Source organism: Strix uralensis, chromosome 13 (assembly GCF_047716275.1).
Source record: "Strix uralensis isolate ZFMK-TIS-50842 chromosome 13, bStrUra1, whole genome shotgun sequence".
In the NCBI taxonomy this organism is placed as follows: Eukaryota; Metazoa; Chordata; class Aves; order Strigiformes; family Strigidae; genus Strix; species Strix uralensis.
The window spans coordinates 6634783-6652793 of NC_133984.1; the positions used below are offsets into that span (position 1 = coordinate 6634783).

Genomic DNA, 18011 nt, shown 5'->3' on the forward strand with positions numbered 1-18011 from the left:
ATTCTTTTTACATTTGGTGCTTCATTTTCTCTGCCTTGTGTGCCATCTGCAGCATGTTGACCATGCTTTTCTAAAACACCGTACTGCCTTCAGAGTTCTGAGTGAGAAAGAATCCTTGGTTTTCAATGGATAAAAAAAGCTTTCATTTTCTTTGGGGGATGGAGGATGTGTGAAAGCTAATAAGCTGAATGCTTTCATGTGAAGTCATTATCTGTGCTTCTGATTCCTTCTGTCACTCGAAGAGAAAGATTGTTGACTATGGAAATTATACTTGGGAAATGGTGAAGGCTCAGAATTCTGTTTCAGAACTGAACTTGGTGACATCTCATGCTATATTGAATGAGTTAAACATTGATGGGAGAAGAAGGTAGTAAATTAGGAAAGGAGACTGTCTGGTGATGACAGTCCATCTTGTGCTCCTAGAGGAAGCTTCATCAGGAAGAGGAGAGAAGAGGTGATTGTGAAAGACTTATAGGGACTTCTGTCTTCTGAAAGACTTCCTAAAAGAATAATGGAAGAGATAAGTGTAGTAAATGAAGCAGAGACTGAACAGATAGAATCAAATTCACATCTCAGAACAAAATCATACTGTCTCAGGCTCTTAATCAGATAAAAGTGGTTATTTAATAAACTGGCTGCTATCAAATTGCAGCAAACAGCTGACAAGGAAAGGCCTACAATATTTAAGCAGAAGTCCATAGTCCTGGTGTTCACAGGAACGTGGTCATTTCTGCAAAGTGATAGAACAGGGCAGAGATGTGCTGCCTTTCTGCAGTTTCTTCCTTGTAAGGTCAACTTCTTGTTCATGAATATGCAGAGATGCTGTTCCATGGTAAAAAAGAGAAGATGTCATTCTGAAAATCACTGTTTAATTGTCCATGTAATTAAAAGCATCCATACTGAGCAGTTGAAGAAAAATGCCACATGAAATTTTCTGAAATGCAAGTTAGATTTATAACTGTAGGCTATGTTTTTGATTATGAAAACTTAATTAAATTCAGTGATGACATCATCAGAATAGATCAAAAGCTTCATAATAAGTGAAGTTGTTATATGTACAAGGAAGTCAATATGCCATTAGCTTTTTCTGTAGTTTTCTTGGTGTCATATATAAAATCTGACCTGATAATTTTAACGTAATGGCATATTTCCTAATCTTTCAAGATGTGGTTGGCAAGCTAGGTATTTAGTTAGTTGTTTGTAAATGTGTAAGATACTGACGATTCCGCAATGGAACACAAGATTTCAAATTATTTCTCCTACAGTAGAACGACTTGTTTTCCTGATGAAAAGCTGTAACTCTTAAACAGTTTGATAAAGTAATGAAAGAATGTAACTACTACTAATGATTAAACACTGAAAAGTTTGTGTGATGCTACGTCCTACTAAGTACTTTGCTGTGTTTATTTATGTATTATTATTATCTTTTTTACACAATAACCTCTCTTGGCTGACCACTGCATGCAGATAGTCGGAAGTAAAGTTCCGGTGAGTATGAACATGATAGTTTTGTTTTTTCTTATGACTACACTTCCATTTTTAGAGATTAGGCTGGAATATTTTAGACTTTTCTCTTGGATTTAGAAGTTCAGTGGGCATAACTGAATCCTTGTTACATCAAAATAATTATCAACTCCCTCAGTCATGTTTATCTTACCAGTATAAGATTGTTGATTGTACTTTTGAGGGATCTGTGTTTAAATTGTCAGGAATCTATTTCCAAATACTTCAGTCTTGCTGAGCACTTAGCTGTTCATTGTGAGCAATAAAGATAATTTAGTTTTGTCTTGCGTTTTATTGAAGGCAATCAATCAAAACTTTAAGTTCACAGTATTTGACTAACTTCATTCTGTTTAAATGTAGATTTTTTTAATATCCTAATTGTTAGTATTCATAGTTTGTCGTGGAAATGTCAGCTGCTGGATATCAGTGTAAGGCTAAGATTAATATAGAGGATTCAGAAGGTCAGTTAATAAGCATAAGATGAGATCACTCACAGCATAATTTTTCTGTTATTAAGTGCTCGGCTACATTTTATGTTGTCATTATGGAATTTAGAGGGTTTGGTTTTTTTTTTTTTGGAACAAGTATTTGGGACTTAATTTGTTAGGACTGAACTCAGCAAATTTTTTTCTTCCCAGAAAAAAGGATTTTTGGGGAAATAATTACATACACATTTTAAGTGATGACTGAAAGCAAAGAATTTTCTTTAATTATGGATGGGCTTTAGTTTTGACTGGAGCCAAAACAGGCTTTTCAGGTACTACAGGGTTTTCTACTTAGGTCATATTCAGTACTTATATTTTGTAGTAAAAATAATGAATAACAACCTATGACTTTAAATTGTCTAATCATTACCTCCAGATGTACTTAAATATTTAACGATATTGTACATAGGGATAAAACAGTTGCTGTTAGCTTTTTTTATTCAGACTGGTTTTTAAACAGTTTGGTCTGTATTCACCAGTACTTTTTAGTTTTGTACTAGTACAAAACTAACTAGTACTGTACAGTACTAGTTCTTATGCTGATAGAGAAAATACATAAGCACAATGAAGGTATTTAAAGGTATTTGATTTTTGAGGGGACAAGTTATTAATTCTCCAGTTCAGTGCGTTAAAACCAGTTTCAAATAATTCCTGTTGCCATGTAATTTCCTTAGGATATGAATTAGCTGATCAGCTGCTTTGTGAAGAGATCGTTTTATAAAGGAAACTGGTATATGCAGAATGGGTAGTGGAGAAATGCTGTAATATCTGTTTTCTTCCCCATGCCTTTTAATTTGGCATCTGATAGAGAGCAAGAATAGTTATGCTTCAAAAGCATGTTTTTTCACTGATAACTTGCAAAATAGTAAGATAAGAAATGCTGCTTTTAGAGTACAGCTTCTGCATATTATTGCTTAAAGAATGCATGCATCTTGGTGTCAGCTACCTCAACTTGTTCAAGGAATTTGACACTGTCCTGCATGGTATCCTTGTCTCTAAATTGGAGGGTGGAATTGACAGATAGACCACTCGGTGGATAATGAATTGGCTGGGTGGTCACACTCCAAGACTTGTGGACAACAGCTCGATGTCCAAGTGGAGAGCAGTGACGAGTGCCGTTCCTCAGGGGTCGGTGTTGGGACCAGTGCTGTTTAACATCCTTGTCGGCGGCATTGAGATCGAGGGATCAAGTGCACCCTCAGCAAGTTTGCCGATGACACCAAGCTGTGTGGTGGGGTTGACATGCTGGAGGGAAGGGATGTACCATCCAGAGGGACGTGGACAGGCTGGAGAGTTGGGCCTGTGCAAACCTCATGAAGCTCAACAAGGCCAAGTGCAAGGTCCTGCACATGGGTTGGGGCAATCTCAAGCACAAATACAGGCTGGGCCATGAGTGGATTGAGAGCAGCCCTGCGGAGGAGGACTTGGCGGTGTTGGTTGATAAGTTCAACATGACCTGGCAATGTGCCCTTGCAGTCCGACTAGCCGCTGTATCCTGGGCCACATGAGAAGAATGGTGACCAGCAGGCCAAGGGAGGGAATTCCCCCCCCCTCGATTTCACTCTTGTGAGACCCCAGCTGGAGTACTATGTTCAGCTCTGCTACCCCCAGCGTAAAAAGAATGTGGACCTCTTGGAGACAGTCCAGAGGAGGCCATGAAGATTATCAGGGGACTGGAGCACCTTCCCTGTGAGGACGGGCTGAGAGAGTTGGGGGTGTTCAGCCTGGAGAGGAGAAGGCTCTGGGGAGAGCTTAGAGCCCCTCCCCCCAGTACTTAAAGGGGCTACAGGAAAGCTGGGGAGGGACTCTTTATCAGGGGGTGTAGGGATAGGACAAGGGGTAACGGGTTTAAACTGAAAGAGGGTAGAATTAGATTAGATATAAGGAAGAAATGCTTTACTGTGAGGGTGGTGAGGCACTAGCACAGGTTTCCCAGAGAAGCTGTGGCTGCCCCCTCCCTGGAAGGGTTCAAGGCCAGGTTGGACAGGGCTTTGGGCAACCTGTTCTAGTGGAAGGTGTCCTTGCCTGCGGCAGGGGGGTTGGAACTAGATAACCTTTAATGTCTGTTTCAACCAAACCATTCTGTGATTCTATATTTTTATTGGATTCATCCTTTGGAATTTGATTGCATCTGCTGGCATATTTAGGTATTTTTCTGAAGATTTACAGATTTATTGTGTTGAGGGAGAAGAAGAAATTCAATACTAATACTATTGGGTTGTAGTGACAATTGCAGAGAACAGGTTTGCCTGTTAATGGGGAGTTTACAGCTTTAACTTACTTCTACTTGAGATCTCAAGCACTCATGCCCACTTGTCGTTTTAGCTGCCTGCAAAGTAACCTTTCCTTGCTTTTATAGGCAGTGATAATTGCATTGAAATGGCAGCAGCCCATCTTCTGTTTACCTGTAAGGCATTTATGTAGATGTCTAAAGTAGGATTACCTTGTTAGTTCTGTTTGTAATGGGTTAAATTAATGTATTTGGCTAATATCTACAGGGTGAAGTGGATATGGACTGTGTAAACTTCCAGTTTCTAGTTCAGGAGCTGATAGTGTTTCATACTGCTTTTCCAAGTCAAATGTGCAACAGCTAGAGTATATGTGGTTCAAAAAATTAATTGAAAATGCTTTTATTGCTTTCCTAAAAACAAGGAAACAAACCACCCCCACCCCCCCCAAACAAATTGTCTTATATAACTTTATTATTATACTCTAATTAAAATATAGTAGTTTCTTTGCTTGAGATTAGAAACAGAATTGTATTAACAAAGTATGCAAAAACTCTTCAGTTAGTAATTCGCAAGGGAGAAAGTATAAGTGATTAGTTCCACGTTGTTAATAATTATGCTGGTACCGGTTACTTGCTGCTGTCTAAAGAGTGATTTTTTCGAAATTATGGAACCCGGTATAATATATTGGATAGAAGTGACCACCTATGATATTGTGAGATTTTTATTCAGTGTACTACTGGCTGCCAACATTCTCACTGAAGTAAACACTATTTCATGGAAGCAATATACTTACAACTTCTTCAGCTAGACCTGGCTTTAGCTTGGGACCTAATGAGGTCTGAATTGTCTGGTGCCCCTGAGAGGAGTAGTTTGTGCAGGTTTTTCGGATCTTGTATTTTAACTGTTTCAGCCTGTCCATTTGGTTCAGGTGTGCTCCGCAGTTCTTTACCACCAAGTAGATCCAATATCTCATTATTTCCCCATGGAGGGCAAAATGCTTTAGCTTTCCCATTTTGTTAGATATTGGTTCTCAAGTTTGTTTTCAGGCCTCTGGTGGCACATCTGAGTAGTGTATAAAGCTGGACATTTGCTAAGTCCTGGGTGAGGAATTTCTTTGCCTAGGTAACAACTTTGAAATCACTTGAAGTCAAAGTAGAGTAAGATAAACTGTAATAGAAATCTCTAAAATATTTAATTTTTGCCTGGTTTGCTAAACATAAAAAAAAAAAAAGTTTGTGTAGAGAACGAACTGTGCTTAATTTGTTTTTCACTGTATCCTGCATTGTAAGGTGTCTGTACTGTCGCTCTGTCGCTGTTGTCCCTTAAACCCTGAAATGTGTTCTACACAGAGATTTAAATTGGTTAGATTTACCCCCTTCATGGGAAAGCAAACTCGGTTTTCTTTTACTTACTGTTTTTTTGTGAGACTTACGGCAGTTCCCTTAAACTTAGTTTTTCACTAAAACTTCATTGCTCTTAACTTCCTCAGAGAAGGATTTTTAAATGTGCAGTCCAGGCTTTCATTTGAGTTGTCATGAATGAATAATTCTATGCCTTAATTGTAATACTGTGAAGGTGACTGGTCATAAAGTACTTTCTAAGATTTTTGATCTTATGCATTGAGTTAATTTCTGAAAGTTCTGGTGTGGGACCTAACCCTCTGAGTTTCTTTGTACTTCACTTTTGCCTTCGTCTTTATTAGATGCTCTTGCATAAAGCATATCTTTCACTGAGACCTTGTACTTCAAAGGAAATGATAAATGTCTATATTAAAATTGATCCATGTGAAGGCATAGCATTACGTGAAAGTAGTATTCCAATAAAACTCTCTTTGAATAGGGAAATAAAAGAAATAACTCCTGGTTGTAGCACTACAATTAGCATGGCTAGAGGTAAGAATGGATTGAGATGAGAAGTTGATTGCAGAAAATACCAGAAAGTAATCCTGTTAAGCTGAGAATTCTCTAGCATAAGTGGAGTATTTGGGTGGAAGGTTTTGAGAATAGATTTTTATGAGCCATCTTTAGTGATCATCAGTTTTGGAGGGGGGGGGGGGGGGGAAAGGAAGAGGAGATGGTTCCTTATTGCTGTGCAATTAAAGGTGCTTAGTCGTAGAAACAATGGAGAAATATGCTGTCCTGTAAGGGATGGTAATGAGGCTTAAGAGATCATGCTGCCAATTCCTCTAACTTTTGACCTGTTTAACTGGTTTTGAGGGAGTCATATGTCTTATGAAAACAAGAGGCTAGACAGAGGAGAGCGGCCTCACTGATGTCCTCAATACGTAGAAAGAGGAGGCAGCGAGAGGACAAGTACAAAAGAAAATGTAACGAAAACCTGCAATGACTCATCTGAATAGGGATCTCCTTTGGATCTTGCAGCAGACCACAGTGGAAGGGCTAACCACAAGAAACAATCTTTTTCCAAAAACCACAATATCTTGCTTTCTGGAGTGCTTTTCAGGGTCTAGCTTAACATGTAATGGTATTTGCTTGAAGTTGCCATTGTCTCATCTCTTTATAGATTTTGTGGCTTACAGCAGCGTTTCTGTTCTCTTTTAGGGTTTGGGGAATGGCTGTTGTCTGAAATGACAAAAACTGTATCCAGTATTGTGTAGATGGTGTACATTAGTTACACATAAAATCTTTTTCAGCTTTCATCCAATGCAGTGAATGGCATAAAGCTGTTCCTGTTTTCAAGTTCTTTACCTTACAGTCTTCAGAGTGATGACTTTTTTTGAACTATGATGTTTTTTAATATATAGTGCTAATGTAACTATCTGATTTAAAGTTAGTTCCTACTCTTATAAAGATAACTTTTACCCATTCATTTCTTTTTTCCTTTGGTGGAAGACCATCTCTTTGCTTAGGAGGTTGACAGTGACATTGATGGTTCCTTTATATCCTATTTACTCATCTTTCTCTATCTTAGTCCTTTGATGTATAACTGGCATGCATTGTCCAGTTGAAGGTGCTGTGCATGTCAGCAACAAACATCCAGAGGACACCGTTGTCTTAATGCATTAACAATCTGTGTCAGATTTTTGTTTTTTTGAGGTGAGGACAAACAAGCAAAGTATATTGTGAACACTTACATAGTTCTGTTATATGCATTAATACTGCAATGTATGTTTGTCAAAATCATTAACTTAAATGTAGACAAGCCATTTTGTCATCAGCCATACTTACTGTCATTTTTGGAAAATGGATGGTAAGAATTTGAGTAGAGCAAACCAGAAACTTTGTAACAAGCGTAGCTTTTTGAAAGACAATTTAGAAGATTACAGTAGTCGGAGAAGTTCCTGACACAATTAAAACCAAATACGTATAAATCCTATTCTAGTTCAGGCACTTTCCATGTTGCCTTGAGACGCATGACGTGTTCATCAGGTTCTCCAACAGACCATTTAGAGCTAAAGAGCTTTAGGAACTCTATATTAATCATAACCACTCTTCTGAGATAAGCCTATTTTTTTGCAGCTTGTCAGAGCTGTGCAAAAATTAGCTGCAGTCCTTGGTAAAACATCTTGTATATTGTTCATGGTTTTGAATACTACAAGTCTAAAAACTGGTTATCAGGAATTTTAGTACTGAAATACATTGTAGGCAGTTATTCTTCTATAATGACACTTGAGCAGGGAGATGAGCTCTTTGTCAAATCTCCAATATGATTCTTTTGTAGCAAATAAGATCCTCTAGAGATCTCTTATTAGTGACTAGACATGGAATCATGGTACAGCAAGAAATCGAGTCATGCAGTTGCATGATTTCAAAAGCACTGATTTAACAGCTGGTGGATACCAGCTCCTTTTCAAAGTAATTTTCAGTGTCTTATCTTCTTCCTTTCTTTTGGACAAGAGAGAATTAATGTTAGAGTAAGGGTATGTCCATAGTGTTAATGCACAGCTTTTTTGAAATGGAAGTTAGGTACAGTGGTAATGATCAGACAAGCTTAATAACAATTGTGGGAGTTGTTGTGTCTCTTTGTTTATGGTTGTTTCTAATACAGTATTTGTGAAGTAGATGTTAAGTGAGAGTGTGTAGCAGTTAAATATTGTAATACAACTGAGTGATGGAGTTAAATTTTTATGTCCAAGATGTAGTACATGCACTTTACTCAAAGAAGTTGAGAAGATTCCAGAAAAATATTTACCCTTGTGATGCAAAACCTAAACTATTAAACACTTAATTAAAATCAAGTCAGGTGTCTTTAATAGTTTTATAGGGAAAACTCTGATTTTAAAATTCACACGGGAATATTGGCCTTACTTGTTACCATTTAAATGCTACTGTGATCAATATAACATTAAGCAGCGTTCTGTTTTCTGTGATAGGGTGGACTGAAAAACAGCAAGCATGAATGTACACTGTCATCGCAAGAATATATTCATGAATTGCGATCTGGAATTTCAGAGGAAAAGCTTCTTAATTGTCTGGAGTCTTTGAGAGTGTCTCTAACTAGCAATCCAGTCAGGTAAGTAATAATTTCTGCTGTATTTTTCATCATGCTGTTTTTGCTAAGCAATAAAGGGTTGTGTGGTTTGTTTTGTTTTTTTTTTTTTTTTTTTTTTTTTTAACCAGAGTAATTATTCTAATGATTCTCAGCATGAGAAAGTAGTTCTTGGCGCACTGGAAAAGAATAAGTGAAACTTTTGCGACTGTATACAATATCTTCTCACCTTTCACAGTAGTTCTCAACAACTTCTAGTTGTTGGAACTAAGCATTTGTCTTAATGGTTGATCAGGTCTTCCTGGGAAGTGCGACTTAAAGCAGCATCTATGAAGATGTAGAAGCAGTATTGGAGACGTAACTTTGCAAGTTTTACATTTGATTAAGAAATAATGAAATGCATTTTTTTTCCTTTTGCCAGCTGGGTTAACAATTTCGGGCATGAAGGTCTTGGACTTCTGTTGGATGCATTGGAAAAACTTCTGGACAAGAAACAGTAAGAACTTGAATCATTTGAAGGGAGAGGTGGGGTAGTTTGTGAAGATTGTTTGTACTGACATTTATCTCCTCCTTTTCAAGGCAGGAAAGTATTGATAAGAAGAATCAACATAAACTTATCCAGTGCCTCAAAGCATTTATGAACAATAAAGTAAGAAATATTTTAAATTCAAATGCCTGTAGTATTACTGTGTGTTGTTGACTTAAAGAGCTATGTAACATGTTGAATCTCAGAAAAAGAAGGAAAGCTTGTATATCTGGTGTCATCTGAGTCTTGTCAACTTGAAATGTATGTCTTAAACTTAGTATAACATTTTGCTGAGAGTCTTGTTCATAAACCTTTCTGAGTATGTGTTTTGTCTTAGTTTTGTTAAATAATTTTTATATTTAAATACTTTGCTTTTGGAAGCAAAGAGGATGATAGTATGGATTTAATGCAAGTTTGGAAATTAATTGCTCATGAAATTGAAAGGAAAATATTACTAAATTCAGGTTTCAGTACATGAGTGGTTTTGTTAATATAATGTACTTATCACATGATTTGAATATGATTTAATTTCCTTTTAGCTATAGTTTTTTAGAGTTGGTAGGTAGTGGGTAAAGGATAAAACTTTGGCCTAGTTTAAGTTGTATCTAACTTGTTTCTAACGTGGGCTATTCATGTTCACAAAGTGTGAGTACTGTTTCTAGAAGTTGATGTGTTAAACTTGTAATTTTGTTTTATTCATAGAAAAATCTTAAGTGTTGTTATAATGATTTATTCCCCCCCGTCTTTAAAAAATACAACTGTACATTGAAGTTACTTTTAACTACTGTTATTCAGTTTAGTAAAATCTCACAGAATAGCCTGTCTGATGAAGTGGGAGAAGTAAACTTAAATAGTCACACACTTCCCTCCCACTATTCCTACACTTAAAGTTAAAAATTCCTACACTTTAAACAGTTAGATATCTGATTTACCAACTATCCCGTGGTTAATGAAAATGAAAATTAAAAAATAATGCTACTTATAAATAAATGTGTGAGTGTTTTTTGATTTATCTGTACAGAAAGTGAAATAGAACACAGAATAAATTTAAGAAAATAGTTGTTTCAGAAAATAATTTCAACTTCTATTGGTCATTGTGTGGAAAATACTATTTTGACTTGCCAGGAGCTGTTAGAGTTCCAGGGAAAAAGAAGTGAACAAATTTCTCATACTGTTGAAGTGTTTCAAATACAGATAGAAAATAAAAACTGATTTGTCTTTTGGTGGATACCCGATTCTACAACATACAGTATCTTCCTTAGGAGCTGACTGTCTGACTTTCATAGGAGAAAGCCTCAAATGTAAGCTCAGGAAGACTGACTTGTGTCCCCGAACAGTAATAGCCATAAGGTTTTAGTAGAGTGTTGCTAAACCTCATATAGGGGGGGTGTGTGTGTGAAGATTCCTAAGCATCTGAAGCCCAGAGATGATGATGAATATTCGAGGCAAATACAATTTTTCACTGAAAGCTTTTTGTTTCTTTAAGTATGGACTGCAAAGGATTCTAGGAGATGAAAGAAGTCTCTTGCTGTTAGCAAGAGCAATTGATCCAAAGCAACCACACATGATGACTGAAACAGTGAAAATACTTTCTGCTATCTGCATTGTTGGAGAGGAAAACATGTAAGTAAGATATTGAAACAATTTTTTTTTATGCCCATGAGTTGTCAGTTTAGACACAGGTGAGAACACTTGTCAGTGGAACATATGCAGCCTTTTAAGTTTTTACTTTCTTAATGTAGTTTAAATGAGAAGAGCTTTTCACATGTTCCGATGCATTAATCCAGTATTAAATCGGACAAAAGCAAGTGAGCAGAGATCTTGAAACTGTGGTTTAAGTGGAAGGTCTAAAAGGACTATGATTGCTTACTATAGATAAGAGAAGACTTAATGAGCCATAACTGTTCATAAATGGCTGCTGAAAAAAAAATGTAAGTTATTTCATATATCTCTGAGTATGATCAGGAATTGTGAGCTTTTAATTGCCACAAGAAAAGCTGTCAGTTTTAAAGACACTTTAGAACAATTTGTGTTGGCATGGGCACTACTGAGCCCATTACAGTGGGGAGAATTGAGACTGGGACGTCTCCCCTGGGGAGGGGAGGTGAACTTACTGTATTGGAAAATTACTGGTTTGACACCGTGTGTTAGGATTTTTATTAGTTAGAAGACAATAATATAGAAATAAATATATGTATGGATTGTATTAAAATATCATGTCTCTACCTAAACAATAAATTTGAGAGCAGCAAAATGTTTGCATTTGTATGTGAAGTTTTGAGTAGTTCAAGTTATGGAATTGTATAGCACACGTCCATCATATTTTTTTAAAACAAGGATAATAATTTGGCATATGTTTGATTTGAATTATTGGGTGTATTAGTTTAATGAAGGTTCAAAATGGTAAAATCCATATCTTATATGCAATAAATAGATAAAAACATTTTGCTTTCTGAAAAGACCACTTATTAGATGAAATTAGATACAATCTTGCAAAGGTAGTGGCTCATTGGTTGTTTCTTAGCTGAATGTCACAATATTTTGGAGATTCATTCACTTTTTTTTTATTCAACATTAATCTTGTATGTATTTTAACACTTGGTTCTTGGTTTGTTTTCAACTTGATATGGATAGGTGTAGATAAATGCATTTAGATTCTCACTGCATTGAAATCTTAAATTGTGTAAATAGCAGGCTAAGTATCTTTAAAATGAGAAAGGACTGTGGTATGCTTTTTGACAGTTTATCTTTCTCTTAGTCTGGACAAGCTTTTAGGTGCTATAACAACTGCTGCTGAAAGGCACAATAGGGAACGTTTTTCTCAGATTGTTGAAGGACTGGAAAACCATGAATTCTTACAACTGCAGGTAGGTTTGCTTTTTTTATATGCTTACTAATACTTCAGAAATAATCTTAAAATACTGGAAGACTCTGTATTATTTTATGATCTTTAAATTACCAGTAAAATCGTTCAGTGCTATTACTCCAGTGTTCAGTAAAGGAAGAAATATAAATAGAAATGGCCTGCTGATACTACTTTTTCTAATTGTTAATGGTATGAAACCAAGAAACTCACTTCCTTGTCCCCAAAATAGGATTAAAAAGTCTTAACCTTAATAAAAAGAATCTAATTAGTGATATTCCTTTTCTTGGGTGCCAGATGTCATGCTCAGGTAATAAGTCTGTGAAAGCACTTTATTATCATTTGTCGGTGCTTAATCTTCTTGACTGGGAATTTTGTGTGGTTTAATGGAGCAATAAAAATCCAGCGCTCAGTCTGTCCTTCGAAATGTTTTAGTTGTTGCTACTGGACCCTGAGGAAGTTAGAGTGTGAGGAGTTGGAGGCAATCCACCCTGTATATCTTTTAGGTTTAGGGAAGAAGCATGAAAAAGTACTAAATTTCTTGTTTAAACACCTCTTTTTTTCCCCCAGTCTTGCCCCACCCAAAGTAAACGAAAACTTACAGCTCTGAACTGATTCCATCAAAATAATATATTTGTAAAAAGACAGAACAAATTTGCGTTGTGCTCCTGAAGTGAGTCTTTGAGTTTAATTTAGAACCACAACTGGAATGTCTTAACTAAGCATACACTTCAAGTATCTTACTGTTTGAAGTATCTGTGTCAGGAACATACTTCCAGTATTGTTCACCTTTTGGTAATATTACTGAATGAAGAAATAAATAAGCATAGATCTTAAAATCGTTAAGTATTTTGAAGGGTTTTCTTGTACTGAAATTTTCTAGGAACTGCAATCAAAAGTTTTATTGGCTATGAAAAATTTTGGTAATGTTGTTATTCTCCCTGGTAACAACAAGTTAGGTTAAATCCTAGCCTATGTCTAGTAAATTTGAATGGTTGACCTTTTTATGAAAAATTAATGATACAAGGACAGTGATAATTCATTAATAATTCATTAATATAAGTAAATTGAGTGGGAGTAAAACTGTTAGTTTTAGGTGTTTAAAGCTCAATGTCAACCAACACAGCCATCCTCTTAGATTAAACAGAAACAAACTACAGTCAAAACTGGTAAGTGTCAAGTATCATTTTTTATAGCTTTCATCTTCAGTATACTGGCTTTATAGTCAACTGAAGATAGACACGTAGCTTAATGTAACTATCTTTGAGTTTCTATGAAACCTTGTCTTGAAAAAAGATTACTTCAGCAACTACAGTGGTATTACCCTGTGGGTAGAGTATAATAATTTACTTTTTATGCTAACTTGTCCTTTTGAGTCTTCTCGTTATAAAATGTAACACTGTTTCCTTAGGATAGGTATGCAGATTTCTTCCATTGAGAAGAAAACGATAAGATATACATGCAGCTGTGTTACTGCTGCTGGGACTTTTGGCAACAGTATATGCAGCCTCTTAAATATTCAGAAATATAATAACTATGACAGATGTGGGTGGAGTGTGTCCATTTTTGGCAGGGTACCTTTTGAGACGAGTAGTGTGCAGCAGGATAGCATTGCTACTTGTTAACAAGAACTGTGCATGCCTTGGTGTGTGTTTGACATCTGCCCTTCATCAGCCATTGGTATGTTTCTAGGGACAATTCAGTGAGTTTCAAAAAATATTTTCATAAAATAATAAACAGTCTTCTGTGCAAGTGGTGTTTATTGAGCCATGTCCTGTGTCACATGTTCATTGCTGCTTATGTGTCAGTGGATAGAGTTTTTTAATCTCTGTGTACACACGAATAGCCCAAGACTTTTGGTTGCTATTAGAATGCAAGCCTTTTTAATTGCTTTTTTTTTGTAAGTTTTTGCATAGAGACCATGCGGTTGAATATCCTACTAAAGGATTACTTTATTTCCTTCTCATAATACGGTATTTATAGTCAAATTTTGTATTACTAAGGTACCGTGGCTGAAAGATATGGAAAAGTAGAAAGCATGCAGGGCAGGTATACTTGCATGGAAGGGATACCTTTTTCTTTTTTAGATTAAATATATGGCAGCTGTAGTTGTCTTGACACTGTGTTTACCATAAGTAGTTCTTTCAGAGCTGATAAGTTAATGATGTTCAATAAGTTTCTATAAATGACTTTCTAATCTTAACAGTGCTATCACAAAAGAATTAATTTTGAAGTTGTCTCCTACTTTATGACCTTGTTCATTTAAAACAAACACAACCAGCCACACAACATTCCTGCCCTCTCCTTGCCGAAACCTCACTTATACATCAGTAAAGGTAGAATTGCAAGACTCATTAACTTGTTTCTGACAAAACCATTCTTTACTTGTAATGTATTAGTACAAGCCATTAAGCCAGAGTCTCTTCTGGCAAAAGCAATCATAGCAGATGGCACTTCTTCTCTCTATTAATTTCAGATTGGACATGTACTTTGGCTTGTTAAGTTATGTCATAGTAGTAAAATAACAAGAATCATTCAAGCGAGCATGATGATACTACATTATCTGAAGATGCAGCTATATAAAGAGAGTGCCTTTGAAAGAGGATTTTAATAGAAATTTAAGACTCCATAAGGCGTTCCATTCAAGCTAAATAGTGAATGTAATTAAAACAGGAAGGGTGCTTTTATCTAATTTCTTTTCTCTGCAGCTATTGATTTTTATTTATTTATTTATTTACCTACTCTAATGCTACTTCTATTTGCAGTTAACATCTTCCACCAAACCTGGTATTTCCCTGGAGTCCCATTTTGGTCTTTTAATGTATATCAGCACTTTTGGCATGATACTATTGTCTACCTGTTTTAAAGTAAATCAATTAAAGTGCACAGCTGTTCAATTAAAGCATTAGTCAGTATCCTGAGACTTCAGACATTTTGCAAGTGTGCTGTGCAGGAGTAGAAAAGACACCTGGTGATGTGAATTACTTTGTGTATGGGTGTGTGTGTGGGTTTTTTAATTTTTTTTTTTTCTAAATTTCTATTACTGTAAAAATAGATTGTTTTCAAATGGAAGAATACTGACAAGAAAGCCAAGAAGTTGCAGTGTGGAGCTGTAGTGTGGGAATAACTTTCTGAAATAAAGTAGGACCTTTTGTGATACAATTTTGACATATGAAAACAGAAGAGTATTTGACTTTGCTTAAATTAACCAAAGTCAAGTGTTGCATGTGTGCTGCATAATAAATAATATCCACCTCTTGACATTTGTTTTTATAATTAAACTGAAATAGTCAAAGACAGTATTTATTTTCATTCTATACATACTAAAAGTTTTTGCCTGTGTTTCTGATAACAGGTAGCGTGTATGCAGCTCATCAATGCCCTTGTTACATCTCCAGATGATCTTGATTTCAGGATACACTTGAGAAACGAGTTTTTACGTTGTGGCCTGAAGAAAATATTGCCCGTAAGTCATTTTTGTATGGGAATTGATCACAGGTAACTGTTTGTGATTGCTGAAGATAATCAAATTGTTTTACTGACAGTAGCAGATGTGAAAGATTGGGGGTGGGGAAGGTCAGACCTGGAAAGGTCTATCAATCCATTCTGCGTAGTTGAAAATTTAGGCTTTCATTAGCTATGTAAACCAGAATGGTAGTTGAGACAAGTCAATATGTTAGGAAATAAATTAGGGTAGTCAGATGTAGTGTAATGAGCTCAAAGCACATGCAGTGAACGTGAGTCTGGCTGTGGAACCAATCTTGGATTACCTTTCTTTGTATATGCCGTTCCTCCTGTTTCCTGTGAAATCTGTTTTTCTTTTATTTGCATTCTGAAAATGCTTTTGGGGTTTTTAAGGAAAAAAATCAAAGTGAGTCCATTCTTTTTGAGACTGCATGTCTTTGTGCAGCTGCACAGAAGTATGCCTTTATGGGTAGTTGTGTATGAATATTTGGGACTTAGGGGTAGATTTATAGCTCTTACCCAAGAAACCATCTAGAATATGTATAATTAAGCTACTCAGCAGTTTCTAGCAAAGGATAAGAGAAAGAGTACCTGCTTATATTTGTCTGAAACAGAATTTATACTGCTGTAACTTTTAAGATAAAGTTTTGAATTGCCACCATTTGTCAAGAATTTTTTAGTACATTTTCAGTTTTTAGCACATTCAGCTTTGAAACCATTACTGTTGTGCATATGTTGATTTTTCTTAGGGTATGTACTTAGGTTTTATATCATGTACGTACATTAATGTGATCTGCTGTCTTTATTTGCTGTAGAACATCTGAAAGCCTGAAGAATTCTTAGTTTTTTTCATCTCCTGAAATTTAGTTTACACAATCAATGAATGCATAAAAACCTTAAGAACTGGGGGTGAGTTAGGTGCCAAATAAACTGAATTATAATAAATCATGATAGAAAACTTCATAGAGTTACTGACAGCTACATGAGTTCAAAAGTAATTAATATTTAGTGATAACAATCTTTTCTAAAAAGCTATTATGGTGAAATTCTGTCTGTAGTAAGGTTAATTAATATTTCATGTAAGCTGTAATATCAACTAAAATATTCAATACCATCTTGATGTTTGTTTGTTGGTAAGGTATTAATTACAACACACACATTGAGATCAGATCATTAATTCTGCAGGGAATGAATGTCCAAGATAGAGGAGGTTTTTTTGCATTAGAAAGCAACTGTCTTAATGATAAAGCATCTTAAGAAGACTTCATGCTCATATCTGTGCCTAGGGGTAAATTTTCAATAAATTTATAAATGAGAGTATCTTGAACAGAAAACAGTCAGGAGGAGGATCCACGTTTCTCCTTCTTAATCTGTCCAGGTTCACAGTAGCCTTCTCTGGTTCTCAACCATTAGAATTAGTCTGAGTTTCTACAGTTACAACAATTCTAGGTAAATTTTCATTTAAAGCATGAAGTGCATTCACACTAATGGCTTAGAAGCTAGTTTCACTTTTTTGTGATTTGCCTGGTAGGAAGCTAAACTTGTACTTAAGTGTATTAGAGAAATTACTTGTATTTCTTAAAAGAAAAACAACTTTTTTTCCCTCCTCCAAGTACTAATTTCTGGTTTTGTTTTTCTCATTTACCTTGTATGTATATATCAATGCATTATTGCTTTTATGCAATGATCTAGATTAACTTAATAACAGAAGTTGTAAGCATATCTTCTTTACACTTCTTTAGGCTTCTTAAGTTCACTTTCATTAATGTTTTAAAATATCCTTATGCTATTTTTTGAAAGAAACTCTGACATTAGCAAGCATAAACTGCTAAGTCCCATTAAGAGAACTCAACTCAATTAGGCTTCATATTTGTTCTGCAGCCCATACCTGCTATATTCACTGATAATTTGCCTTAATTTCTCTCAGCTGTGTAATTATAATAAAACCCAGGCACAGAGTTACAGCTTACTGCTGTTCCAAAGGTTAACGTCTTATATTTTGTCATGATATAATCTTTGAAGGGGGGATTTCTTGCTTTAAAAAAGCGAAAATTAAGATGTACTATGCCTTGAAAAATAGGGCTTGAAAGATAAGGATAATGAAGAGCTTGATATTCAGCTGAAAGTGTTTGATGAGAACAAAGAAGAAGACTTAATTGAACTGTCACATCGTCTCAATGATATCAGAGCTGAAATGGAATATCCTTTATAGAAATGGTGTTACAATTTGTTGCCTTGTTTAATAATGTTATGAAACATAAGTTAGAATGCTCTACATGCAGTTCATTTGTCACACTGGCATATCTTGTTGGGGACTTTCTCAAGCTGATTTCTTTCCGCTTGTTTTTTCTTAAAAATTTTTTTAGAAAATTAGTCCTTAAATTTGCATGTCAAATGTAAGTTATTGGGAACTGAATTAATTTTTCATCAATAACATCTATTAAGCTAAACTCTGGCTTGTAATACATGAAGATATAAAGTTATACCCA

At 35.6% G+C, this 18011-nt stretch overlaps 1 protein-coding gene across 7 annotated transcripts in view; it reads left to right on the forward strand.

The window, feature by feature from the left end:
• Nucleotides 1-18011, forward strand: part of DIAPH2 (diaphanous related formin 2) — a 247801-nt gene that overhangs the window by 25864 nt on the left and 203926 nt on the right. For 6 of the 7 annotated variants that reach the window (XR_012630786.1, XM_074883124.1, XM_074883128.1 and 3 more), the window contains 8 exons: nt 1468-1488; nt 8553-8692; nt 9090-9164; nt 9248-9317; nt 10681-10817; nt 11953-12061; nt 15413-15523; nt 17603-17721. Coding sequence is in view for 6 of the 7 variants with exons in the window: in XM_074883124.1 (XP_074739225.1) it covers nt 1468-1488; nt 8553-8692; nt 9090-9164; nt 9248-9317; nt 10681-10817; nt 11953-12061; nt 15413-15523; nt 17603-17721 (782 nt within the window). In the remaining variant the exon portion in view is untranslated. The remainder of the gene's footprint in view (nt 1-1467; nt 1489-8552; nt 8693-9089; nt 9165-9247; nt 9318-10680; nt 10818-11952; nt 12062-15412; nt 15524-17602; nt 17722-18011) is intronic. The other variant, XM_074883127.1, reaches the window with a different exon arrangement.